Source organism: Pristiophorus japonicus, chromosome 19, assembly GCF_044704955.1.
Source record: "Pristiophorus japonicus isolate sPriJap1 chromosome 19, sPriJap1.hap1, whole genome shotgun sequence".
Classification (NCBI taxonomy): Eukaryota; Metazoa; Chordata; class Chondrichthyes; family Pristiophoridae; genus Pristiophorus; species Pristiophorus japonicus.
The window spans coordinates 91,372,543-91,385,000 of NC_091995.1; the positions used below are offsets into that span (position 1 = coordinate 91,372,543).

General features: G+C 49.5%; 1 protein-coding gene across 1 annotated transcript in view; it reads left to right on the plus strand.

Moving 5' to 3' along the window:
- LOC139230294 (vesicular glutamate transporter 1-like) overlaps positions 1–12,458 on the plus strand; it is a 98,520-nt gene that overhangs the window by 67,150 nt on the left and 18,912 nt on the right. The window contains exons 5-9 of the mRNA XM_070862122.1: positions 4,001–4,115; positions 6,758–6,845; positions 8,975–9,061; positions 10,287–10,429; positions 11,292–11,441. Coding sequence (XP_070718223.1) covers positions 4,001–4,115; positions 6,758–6,845; positions 8,975–9,061; positions 10,287–10,429; positions 11,292–11,441 — 583 coding nt within the window. The remainder of the gene's footprint in view (positions 1–4,000; positions 4,116–6,757; positions 6,846–8,974; positions 9,062–10,286; positions 10,430–11,291; positions 11,442–12,458) is intronic.

Below are 12,458 nucleotides of genomic sequence, written 5' to 3' on the forward strand. Positions count from 1 at the left end.
AAAGCTCCCTCTACACTGTCCCATCACACACTCCCAGGGCAGGTACAGCACGGGGTTAGATACAGAGCAAAGCTCCCTCTACACTTTCCCCATCAAACACTCCCAGGGCAGGTACAGCACGGGTTAGAAACAGAGTAAAGCTCCCTCTACACTGTCCCATCACACACTACCAGGGCAGGTACAGCACAGGTTAGATACAGAGTAAAGCTCCCTCTGCACTGTCCCATCACACACTCCCAGGGCAGGTACAGCACGGGGTTAGATACAGAGTAAAGCTCCCTCTACACTGTCCCATCAAACACTCCCAGGGCAGGTACAACACGGGGTTAGATACAGAGTAAAGCTCCCTCTACACTGTCCCATCACACACTCCCAGGGCAGGTACAGCACAGGTTAGATACAGAGTAAAGCTCCCTCTACACTGTCCCATCACACACTCCCAGGGCAGGTACAGCACGGGGTTAGATACAGAGTAAAGCTCTCTCTACACTGTCCCATCAAACATTCCCAGGGCAGGTACAGCACGGGGTTAGATACAGAGTAAAGCTCCCTCTGCACTGTCCCATCACACACTCCCAGGGCAGGTACAGCACGGGGTTAGATACAGAGTAAAGCACCCTCTGCACTGTCCCATCACACACTCCCAGGGCAGGTACAGCACGGGGTTAGATACAGAGTAAAGCTCCCGCTGCACTGTCCCATCAAACACTCCCAGGGCAGGTACAGCACGGGGTTAGATACAGAGTAAATCTCCCTCTACACTGTCCCATCAAACACTCCCAGGGCAGGTACAACACGGGGTTAGATACAGAGCAAAGCTCCCTCTACACTGTCCCATCACACACTCCCAGGGCAGGTACAGCACAGGGTTAGATACAGAGTAAAGCTCCCTCTACACTGTCCTATCAAACACTCCCAGGGCAGGTACAGCACAGGGTTAGATACAGAGTAAAGCTCCCTCTACACTGTCCTATCAAACACTCCCAGGGCAGGTACAGCACGGGGTTAGATACAGAGTAAAGCTCCCTCTGCACTGTCCCATCAAACACTCCCGGGGCAGGTACATCACAAGTTATTGACCTCTCTGCAGTGCTCCCTCAAAACTTCCAGCTTCTAGCCGGAAAGGATCACGAAATGGTTAAAGTATTTGGGACATTAACTTTCACAGGAAGGATAGCGGACAATGTGTCCCGTCCATTGGAGCTGATCGAGCGTGGTCAATACCTCGATGCTTGGGGATGTTGGCCTGATCGAGAATGCTGACCACCACCTGCCCCACCTGTGACAGAGTCTGCAGGTCCCGCATTGGCCTCATCTGTCACCTTAGAACTCATGTTAGTGTGGAAGCAAGTCATCCTCGACTCCGGGGGATTGCCTAAGGATAACTCACCCGCCCCTGCCCAACTGCTCAGCACGGTTCCACTCCCCGAACTACCCCAAGCCCTGCCTCTGTCACTACCTAATTTGATGTTTCGTACTGCATTCTACCCTACGTAAAACTAGAGGTGATCCAAAACTCGGCTGCCCCGTGTCCTAACTTGCACCGAGTCCCGCTCACCCATCACCCCCTGTGCTCGCTGCCCCGTGTCCTAACTCGCACCGAGTCCCGCTCACCTATCACCCCCTGTGCTCGCTGCCCCGTGTCCTAACTCGCACCGAGTCCCGCTCATCCATCACCCACTGTGCTCGCTGCCCCGTGTCCTAACTCGCACCGAGTCCCACTCACCCATCACCCCCTGTGCTCACTGCCCCGTGTCCTAACTCGCACCGAGTCCTGCTCACTCATCACCCCCTGTGCTCACTGCCCCGTGTCCTAACTCGCGCCAAGTCCCGCTCACCCATCACCCCCTGTGTTCGCTGCCCCGTGTCCTAACTCGCACCAAGTCCCGCTCACCCATCACCCCCTGTGCTCGCTGACCTACATTGGCTCCCGGTTAAGCAACGTCTCGATTTCAAAATTCTCATCCTTGTTTACAAATCCCTCCATGGCCCTCGCCCCCTCCCTATCTCTGTAATCTCCTCCAGCCCCACAACCCCCCGAGATGTCTGCGCTCCTCTAATTCTGCCCCTCATGAGCAACATTGAATATAATCGCTCAACCATCGGTGGCCGTGCCTTCAGCTGCCTGGGCCCCAAGCTCTGGAACTCCCTCCCTAAACCTCTCCGCCTCTCTACCTCTCTTTCGTCCTTCAAGACCCTCCTTAAAACCTACCTCTTTGACCTGCCCTAATTTCTTCTTATGTGGCTCGGTATCAAATTTATTTGTTGTGCCTTATTTCTCTCTTTGGCGGTCCCTCGAAGCGAGGATGACTTGCTTCCACACCAAAAAAGGATGAGTTCACAGGTGTTTCAATGAGGGACCTAATATTCCGGATCCTGAGCTCCAGTTGAAGGGTGGAAGATGCCTGTGGGTGGAATTTTTTAACGTGGGGTGACCGTTGCACACCAGCCACCACACGGGGCTTGACAGAGCTAGGTCTTGGTCCAGTGGCAAGGGTTAACCAGGACGACTGGAGACCAGCTCTGCTGATTTTTTTTCTTATTCCTGTGAAGTGCCTTGGGACGTTTTATTATGTCAAAGGCGCTATATCAATGCAAGTTGTTGTTGTTGTTGCATTCATCTATTATTAATGAGTAGCGGGTCGCAGGGACCTCCCCCTGAACAGCGATGGAAACGCTAATTGCTTTGTTGCAGGGAATATCTCGCACAGGCAAAGGCAGCTGTCGCAGTAAACTCGCCAGACTCGCTAATGCCCGGACATCCCACCTACCAGTTCAGCCGTGGCTCAGTGGGCAGCCCTCTCGCCTCTGAGTCAGCAGGTTGTGGGTTCAAGTCCCACTCCAGGGACTGGAGACCATAATAAAATCTAGGCTGACGCTCCCAGTGCAGTGCTGAGGAAGCCTGTGTCCTGCTGTGATTTCAGTGCCATGTTGGGCCCAAATGTCATACCTGTATATCCAGGTTTGCTGATGATACAAAGCTAGGTGGGAATGTAAGTTGTGAGGAGGATGCAAAGGGATTTGAAAGGAATATAGACAGGCTAAGTGAGTGGGCAAGAACACGGCAAATGGAATGAAATATGAAGTTATCCACTTTGGTGGGAAAATAGAAAAGCAGAGTATTTTTTAAACGGTGAGAGATTGGGTAATGTTGGTGTTCAGAGGGACCTGGGTGTCCTTGTACACCAATCACTGAAAGTTAACATGCAGGTACAGCAAGCAATTAAGAAAGCAAATGGTATGTTGGCCTTTATTACACGAGGATTTGAGTTTTACTGCAATTATGCAGAGCATTGGTGAGACCACACCTGGAGTATTGTGTACAGTTCTGGTCTCCTTACCTAAGGAAGGATATACTTGTCATAGAGGGAGTGCAATGAAGGTTCACCAGACTGATTCCTGGGACGGGGGGATTGTCCTATGAGGAAAGATTGAGCAGACTGGGCCGATATTCTCTAGAGTTTAAAAGAATGAGAGGTGATCTCATTGAAACATACAAAATTCTTACAGGGCTTGACAGGGTAGATGCAGGGAGGATGTTTCCCCCGGGCTGGGGAGTCTAGAACCAGGGGTCACAGTCTCAGGATAAGGGGTCGGCCATTTAGGGCTGAGATGAGGAGAAACTTCTTCACTCAGAGGGTGGTGAATCTTTGGAATTCTCTACCCCAGAGGGCTGTGTTGGCTCAGTCGTTGAGTATATTCAAGACAGAGATCGATAGATTTTTGGATATTAAGGGAATCGAGGGATATGGGGATCGGGCGGAAAAGTGGAGTTGAGGTCGAAGATCAGCCATGATCTCATTGAATGGTGGAGCAGGCTCGAGGGGCCGAATGGCCGACTCCTCCTAATTCTTATGGTCTTATGTAATTGTTTTATTTGCACTGTGGGTAGAAGCTGATGGTTGGCTTTCGCTGGTTCTCTCGATGACTTTGTTCTGCCTTCAGGCAAATCTCTTTTTGAAGATTATTTGATTAAACTTTCTTCTTTTTTTTTTGACAGAGTATTTGGCTGGGCGATTGTGGCCACGTCTTCGTTGAATATGTTGATACCCTCAGCGGCCAGAGCTCACTACAGCTGTGTCATATTAATCAGGGTCTTACAAGGCCTGGTCGAGGTGAGTCGGCAAAAGAACGTAGGAAGGAGCCAAGGGTGAGGAGAAGCCGCTCGCTTCTCAGGAACCCTTCTCCTCTAACACCCCCGCTCTCCCAATTAGCCTCCAACTCCCTTTTGGAAATCCTCTCAAATCTCAACTACCCTGGGCGCAGGATTACTCCAGGTTCAAGAATAGACATCCTTAAAATGATGACAGGGTTCGATAAAGTCGACACAGAAATGATCTCTCCATTTGCGAGGGTGTCCAAAACTAGGGTCCATCACGAAAAATCCAAGAGGGAATTCAGGAGAAACTTCTTTACCCAGAGAGCGGTGAGAATGTGGAACTCGCTGCCACAGGGAGGGGTTGAGGCGAATAGTATCGATGTATTTAAAGGGAGGCTGGATAAACACATGAGGGAGAAGGGAATAGAGGGTTATTCTGATAGGGTGAGATAAGGAGGCTCATGTGGAGTATAAACACCAGCATAGACCTGTTATACTTATATATAATTTGATACTGAGCCAAATAGATCAGACTAGCCCTACATTTATCTCAATTCTGAGTTGAATTGGCCAACTGCATGGCCAGTGCCTTCAATGTCCGCATGCTAAGGAGAAGAAAACTCAGTCAGGGATCCTTGCTCACTGTAATGTATTTTCTTCATGGGTTCTTTGCTTAAGAATTCATAGCAACACGCTGCTATTAAAAACTACTTGGTTTATTAGCAAAGGTTTAACAATCACACGACACATTACCAGTTCATCCACCAGGCTCACAGCCACCTGCCTCATCCCCCGAACCCAACTGGCCGGGGTTTTATTGAGTCTTGTGAACATCAAATGACTGGCTAAGCCACTCCGAACTCAACAGCTCTACAAACCTGTGAGGATACTCACAGGGGCATACATTACACTCACACCATCTCTTTCGCTTGATTGCTGCCTCCGAGGACGGGATCAGGCCCTGCGATGTCTCCTTCAAACAGATAGGCTGCCAACCTCCACCGCTTAGGCTCTGATGTGAGGAATGGTCGCTTGGGTGAGCATGCCAGAAGGCCGGAGGCACCTGGGAACCACTCTTTAGGAAGGAAGTCAAGGCAGAGATAAAGGTGCCGAAACCCGGTGTGATGCTGGCGGGAATGTGATAGTAACTACCGAACCACAAAGCCCTCATCCATGTCTTTGTTACCTCCAGACTTGATTACTCCAATGCACTCCTGGCCGGCCTCCCACATTCTACTCTACGTAAACTAGAGTTGATCCAAAACTCGGCTGCCGGCGTCCTAACCTGCACCAAGTCCCACTCACCCATCACCCCTTGTGCTCGCTAACCTACATTGGCTTCCGGTTAAGCAACACCTCGATTTCAACATTCTCACCCTTGTTTACAAATCCTTCCATGGCCTCGTCCCTCCCTATCTCTGTAATCTCCTCCAGCCCCACAAACCCCCGAAATATCTGCACTCCTCTAATTCTGCCCTCCTGTGCATCCCTGATTATAATCGCTCCACCATCGGTGGCCGTGCCTTCTGTTGCCTGGGCCCCAAGCTCTGGAACTCCCTCCCTAAACCTCTCCGCCTCTCTACCTCTCTTTCCCCCATGATCATATTGAATGGTGGTGCAGGCTCGAAGGGTCGAATGGCCTACTCCTGCACCTATTTTCTATGTTTCAAGACGCTCCTTAAAACCTACCTCTTTGACCAAGCTTTTGGTCACCTGCCTTAATTTCTACTTATTATGTCGCTCGATGTCAAATGTTTTGTCTCATAACACTCCTGTGAAGCACCTTGGGACGTTTCACTACGTTAAAGGCGCTATATAAATACAGGTTGTTGTTACTGCAGCAGTTCTGGCCATCAGCTTGGGACTTTCCTGAATGTCCGAAACAGAAAAAAGAAAGTTACTCATTAATATAGATCCTTGTTTCAAGCCTCCACTGTGTGTCTCGGGACCTTTCCTGCCCTTCAAGGACCTACGGACCACTGTTAATCCAACTGACATTGTGGAGGGCGCGGAGGAGATGGTCGAGAATGGCGCCAGGGATGAGGAACTTCAGTTCTGCGCAGAGACTGGAGAAACTGGGATGGTTCTCCGCGAAGCAGAGAAGTTTAAGGGGAGATTTAATAGTGGTGTCCTTAAGAATGAAGGGCTTTGATAGAGTAAATAAGGAGAAACTTCTTCCACTTGCAGGAGGGTAGGTTAGCAGAAGGCACAGGTTTAAGATAATTGGGAAAAGGACCAGAGGGGGAGCTGTGGTGACATTTTTTTACGCAGCGAGTTGCTGTGATCTGGAACCCGCTGCCTGAAAGGGCGGTGGGAGTGGATTCAATGGAAACTTTCAAAAGAGAAATGGACAAATACTTGAAAAGGAAAAGTTTTGCAGGGTTGTGGGGAGTGGGACTAATTGGATCGCTCTTTCTGTGCTGTAAGATTCTATGGTTCAATGAACCAGTACCTTCAGGAGAACATGTATTTATTGAGTGATACACACACACATATATATATATATATATTTGGAACATTTTGGAATGATTATCAATTACAAAATTGCCCTCCCACCTCACTTTCTGTGGCAGTATCAGCTGTTAAACAGTGAATCAACTTAAATTGTCGCTCGCAGAGGGTTGAATCTGATACTTTCCTGTGTTTATTTGCCCGCAGGGAGTCACGTATCCTGCATGTCATGGAATTTGGAGCAAATGGGCGCCTCCCTTGGAGCGAAGCAGACTCGCGACTACCTCATTCTGCGGTAATCAATCTCTCGGGGTTGGTCTCTGTTGCCATCACGACCGATGAACAGGCTGGGTCTCTTTTCTCTTGGAAAAAAAGAAGGCTGAGACCTAATAGAGGCCTTTAAAATCATGAGAGGTTTTGATAGAGTGGATACAGAGAGAATGTTTCCACTTGTGGGGAAGAGCATAACTGGAGGCCATCAATATAAGATAGTCACCGAGAAACCCAATAGGGAATTCAGGAGCAACTTCTTTACCCGGAGAGCGGTGAGAATGTGGAACTCGCTGCCACAGGGAGTGGTTGAGGCGAATAGTATCGATGCATTTAAGGGGAGGCTGGTCAAGGATATGAGGGAGAAGGGAATAGAGGGCTATGCTGATAGATTTAGATGAGGAAAGACGGGAGGAGGCTCGAGGGGAGCATAAACGCCGGCATGGACTGGTTGGGCCGAATGGCCGGTTTCTGGGCCGTATATCCGAGGTAACCCTATGATATTTTCACAGGGTGGTCGGGGCAGAGGCCTGGCCAGTGCTTTAGGGAATAGGCCACAGTGGGCGAGATTGGCTGTTCCATTCTCTCTGAGGCACCATTAATGCCCATTTACCTTTGACCCCTTGGAGCCCATCTCTACTTCCTGTTGCACTGCCAGGATATTGTGCTTCCCATCGCCAGCAACCACTGGACCCGATTCGATTCTTCCGTCCGGTATTTTCCCACTGGCCCTGAGATTATATCCTCTCCCCTTTGCTAGGCAGCCAACCTTCTTTCTCTTCTGATTTACAACAACAGGTTTCGAGTACTTTGTAGTGGGGCTTGCGGAACAGAGTTTATTGACACACACTGAAGGTGGTCGGCCTTTAACTGTCAAAGGAGAGTGACTTTACCAATTTGTCTATCTATCGATCGCCCTTGAAGGGAGTTAGATGTGACCCTTACGGCTAAAGAGATCACGGGGTATTGGAAAGAAAGCAGGAATGGGGTACTGAAGTTGCATGATCAGCCATGATCATATTGAATGGCGGTGCAGGCTCGATGGGCCGAATGGCCTGCTCCTGCACCTATTTTCTATGTTTCTATGCTCTCCGATACACTGTTGAAAGCCATGCTGCTTTATACACCATGGGGGGCGAAATTGCCCCTTTGGGAAAGACCAGTTAGCGCCTCTGCAGTCAGCCGACAATGGCGGCCGCTTGTTGGACCGGACCGCCAACAGGCAGCCCAGGATCCCCCTTGGGTGTCGGGATGGTGGCCTGGCCGAAACACCCCCCACCCCACTTGCCCTTTACGTGTCACAAAAGCAGCTGCAGAGTTCACAGCGGCCCTCCCCTTTAAAAGAAGGGGAGGGGCGTTTTGATGCGTCAGCGCGACCCGGCAAGTTCCTGTCGCGCTGACATCATCAGCGTCCCGCTAATGCCCCGGCAGCACCCCGCGGAGGCCATTCCCGCCTCCAATACCGCCCCCCAACCTTTTCTCTTTCTAAGTGCCCAATTCAGCCAGATTTAGTAGCCCATCTCGCCGGGCTTTGCTTCATTCAAATTGTGCACCCCAAACAATTTAGCCCCCCCAATATTTTAAAGAATGAAAGACTTGCATTTATATAGCGCCTTTCACAACCAGCCGAACATCTCAAAGTGCTTTACAGCCAATGAAGTACTTTTGGAGTATAGTCACTGTTGCAATGTGGGAAACGCGACAGCCAATCTGCGCACAGCAAGCTCCCAAACACAGCAATGTGATAATGACTGGATCATCTGTTTTAATGATGTTGATTGAGCCCAGGACACCGGGGATAACTCCCCCATGAAATTATGGCCATGGTATCTTTTAAGTCCACCTCAGAAGGCAAACAGGGCCTCGGTTTAACGTCTCATCCACAAGACATTACCTCCGACAGTGCGGCACTCCCACAGCACTGCACTGGGAGTGTTAGCCTGGATTTATGTGCTCAAGTCCCTGGAGTGGGACTATGAACCTACAACCTTCTGACTCAGAGGCGAGTGTGCTGCCCACTGAGCCACGGCTGACACTACCGACACTTCAAAGCCATCCTGTTTTTATCTTGGAAAGCCTATTCCTAATGTTCCACTGCTCACTCGTGTCCCACCTCAGCTGTACTTTGGTGATGTACCCCCTTTCCTTTTGCAGGTTCCTATGCAGGAGCAGTGGTGGCAATGCCTCTGGCAGGGGTCCTCGTCCAGTACTCAGGGTGGTCTTCAGTCTTCTATGTCTACGGTATGTACTGGGGGTAGAGGAAGAGTTCGACTTTCTGTCTCGCATGATGAGTATAATCATTGCATGCATTGTATGCTACAGTCAACAGGTTCACCATCGTCATAGGCAGTCCCTTGAAATCGAGGAAGACTTGCTTCCACTCTTAGCATGAGTCCTTAGGTGGCTGAACAGTCCAATACGAGAACCACAGTCTCTGTCACAGGTGGGACAGATAATCGTTGATGGAAAGGGAGGGTGGGACTGGTTTGCCGCACGCTCCTTCCGCTGCCTGCGCTTGGTTTCTGCATGCTCTCGGCGACGAGACTCAAGGAGCTCAGCGCCCTCCCGGATGTACTTCCTCCACTTAGGGCGGTCTATGGCCAGGGACTCCCAGGTGTCAGTGGGGATGTCGCACAGGTTACAGAACGACTGTACACACAGGGTAATGGGGAACGACTCACTCCCATCTGCTCCTGGGTAAGTCTCCGTGACTGCCCCTTTACACTTTTTCTAAATTTGTTCATGGGATGTGGGCGTCGCTGGCAGAACCAACATTTATTGCCCGTCCCTAATTGCCCCTTGAGAAGGTGGTGGTGAGCCGCCTTCTTGAACCGCTGCAGTCCGTGTGGTGAAGGTGCTCCCACAGTGCTGACTTTGTCGTAGCGGTTTGGTACAACTGAGTGTCTCGCTGGGCCATTTCAGAGGGGCAGTTAAGAGTCAACCACATTGCTGTGGACCTGGAGTCACGTATAGGCCAGACCGGGTAAGGGTGGCAGATTTCCTCCCCTAAAGGGACATCAGGTTTTTCTGACAATCTGGTAGTTTCATGGTCTAGCTTTTTAAAATTCCAGATAGACAAACATCACTGGGAACATGGGTTTGAATTTATATATAGCTCTATTTAAATGGCCTATGAAGACAAAAGGCTTGGACACTCTATAGGCCCAAAGGCCTGATCAGAGGGTGTTCACTAATGCTATGAATGCTGGGATAGCTGTCTTTTCGACTTAACGCGAGGGAGAAAAGAATCAGTAAATCAGCGGAGCGAATTAGCAGACTCTTCATGAACATGCGATTTCCACAGCTTGAGTCCTTTAGCATGTTTACATTTTTGGCCTGAGGTAACGCAATGTCGCTGTTGAAGTCTATCCCAACCCGAGTCGGCACGTGGGGGAGAGGAGGGGCTTGGAAATCAGAAATTAAATCCACCGATATCTAAAGAGGTTTTATTTCTCGTCTCTGGCAGGAAGCTTTGGCATGGTCTGGTACATATTCTGGCTGCTGGTGTCTTATGAAAGTCCAGCCAAACACCCCACCATTTCTGATGAGGAAAGGACTTACATCGAGGAGGCTATTGGAGAAGGCGGCAACCTCATGAACCCTTTGGTGGTGAGTGCGTGCTTTTTCTTACCCTCTTGAACTGAACGGAAGCCAAATGTCAAAGGGCAAAGGTTGTCGCCGTGGGCAACTTGGCCTGTGGACGGGCAGAGACCGATACAGTTGGCTGCAAACTGGTCACATGGTCGGGGAAAATGGTTCGTATTGTGGAGGAAACCCCAAACTAAATTTTAAAATTGTTAATATTAACATATTTTAAACTTGTAAATTCCCCACGGACAGTTGATGAATGCATGTTTTTTATTATATAGAAGATTGCGATGCAGTTGAGAGACACTTTGGAAACTCACTCCACAGTGCCAAGTAGTGGACAAAGCTTGCAATTACATCGTGACAGTTGACATAGCAAAAATTAGAATAAATTTGAGAAAACTTTTGAGAATAAATTTGATAATTAATTTGAGAATTAATTGGCAATAACAACATCAACTTGCATTATATAGCGCCTTTAACGTGGCAAAACATCCCAAGTCGCTTCACAGGAGCAAAATTTGACACCGAGCCACATAAGGAGGTGTTAGGGCAGGTGACCAAAAGCTTGGTCAAAGAGGTAGGTTTATAGGAGTGCCTTAAAGGTGGAAAGGTAGAGAGACGGAGAAGTTTAGGGAGGGAGTACGGACAGTGCGGGGCGGTACTAATTGGATAGCCATTTCAAAGAGCCGGCACAGGCACGATGGGCCAAATGGCCTCCTTCTGTGCCATGTGATTGTATGATTCTATAACGTACGAGAGTTGTTACAGGGTGTCATACCGTGACCAAACCGACTGTTCACGGCCTGTGAGAGGAAGTGGGCTTGGATTCAAGGATGAGTGACCTTAACCTCATTCTCCGGCCTGTTGTGTTCTCTGACAGAAATTCAAGGCGCCGTGGCGCAAGTTTTTCACCTCCATGCCCGTCTATGCCATCGTGGTGGCCAACTTCTGCCGCAGTTGGACTTTCTACCTGCTACTGATCAGCCAGCCGGCCTACTTCGAGGAAGTGTTTGGGTTCGAGATCAGCAAGGTACCGAATGCATTCTTCCGATGTAAAGCAAGCGCTCATTTGTTAATTTGAAAAAACATTTTCTTTTTTCTCCGCTAACGTTTCATCATTTTGTTCGGTTCTCTCCCTCGCTTTTTTGGGAAATGCATCTTTCTCCCGGTTGAGGAGGTGGGAGCTGGGTGTGGGGGGCCTCATCCTGCGTCACTAATGGAATTACCGTGTGTTGCAGGAGAACAACGATTGTTTCCCCACCGTAGGCCTTGGGGTTAAAATTGCAGTCGGGCCCCGATAGCGCCATCGGAGCCCCATCTGCAAATTTAAAGCGGGAGCCCACCCCCACCGCTCACTTTCCGATTGGACCATCTTAGAATCCTGAGCGCGGCTCTGGTTTCCATGTTATAAAAGGGAGTGCATCCTGCCAGCCGGAGTGACTCCTGCCAACGACCAGTCATGACGCATACTGCGCATTCATCTGGAACCAGAAGCTTCTTTCTTTTTTCCACAGAGCGTGTTTGACTGGCATTTTTCCTCTCGTTCCCGGCCCGCTCCCATGGCGAACCGGCAACACGCACGCGCAGTCCGCTTCCGGTGTGTTGGCAGCAGTCACTTCCTTTACAAAATAATATAATGAGGGGGCTCGACAAGCTAGATAGATGAAAGGTAATTTAAAATGGAGAAAAATTGCAAAGTGCCGCAGTACAGCGGAACCTGGGGGTCCTTGTGCATGAAACACAAAAAGTTAGTATACAGGTACAGCAAGTATTCAGGAAGGCAAATGGAATGTTTATTGCAAGGGGGATAGAGTTTAAAAGCAGATAAGTCCTGCTACAACGGTACAGGGTATTGGTGAGGCCACACCTGGAGTACTGCGTAGAGTTTTGGTCTCCGTATTTAAGGAAGGATAGACTTGCATTGGAGGTTGTTCAGAGAAGGTTCACTAGGTTGATTCTGGAGATGAGGGGGTTGACTTATGAGGAAAGGTTGAGTAGGTTGGGCCTCTACACATTGGAGTTCGGAAGAATGAGAGGTGATCTTATC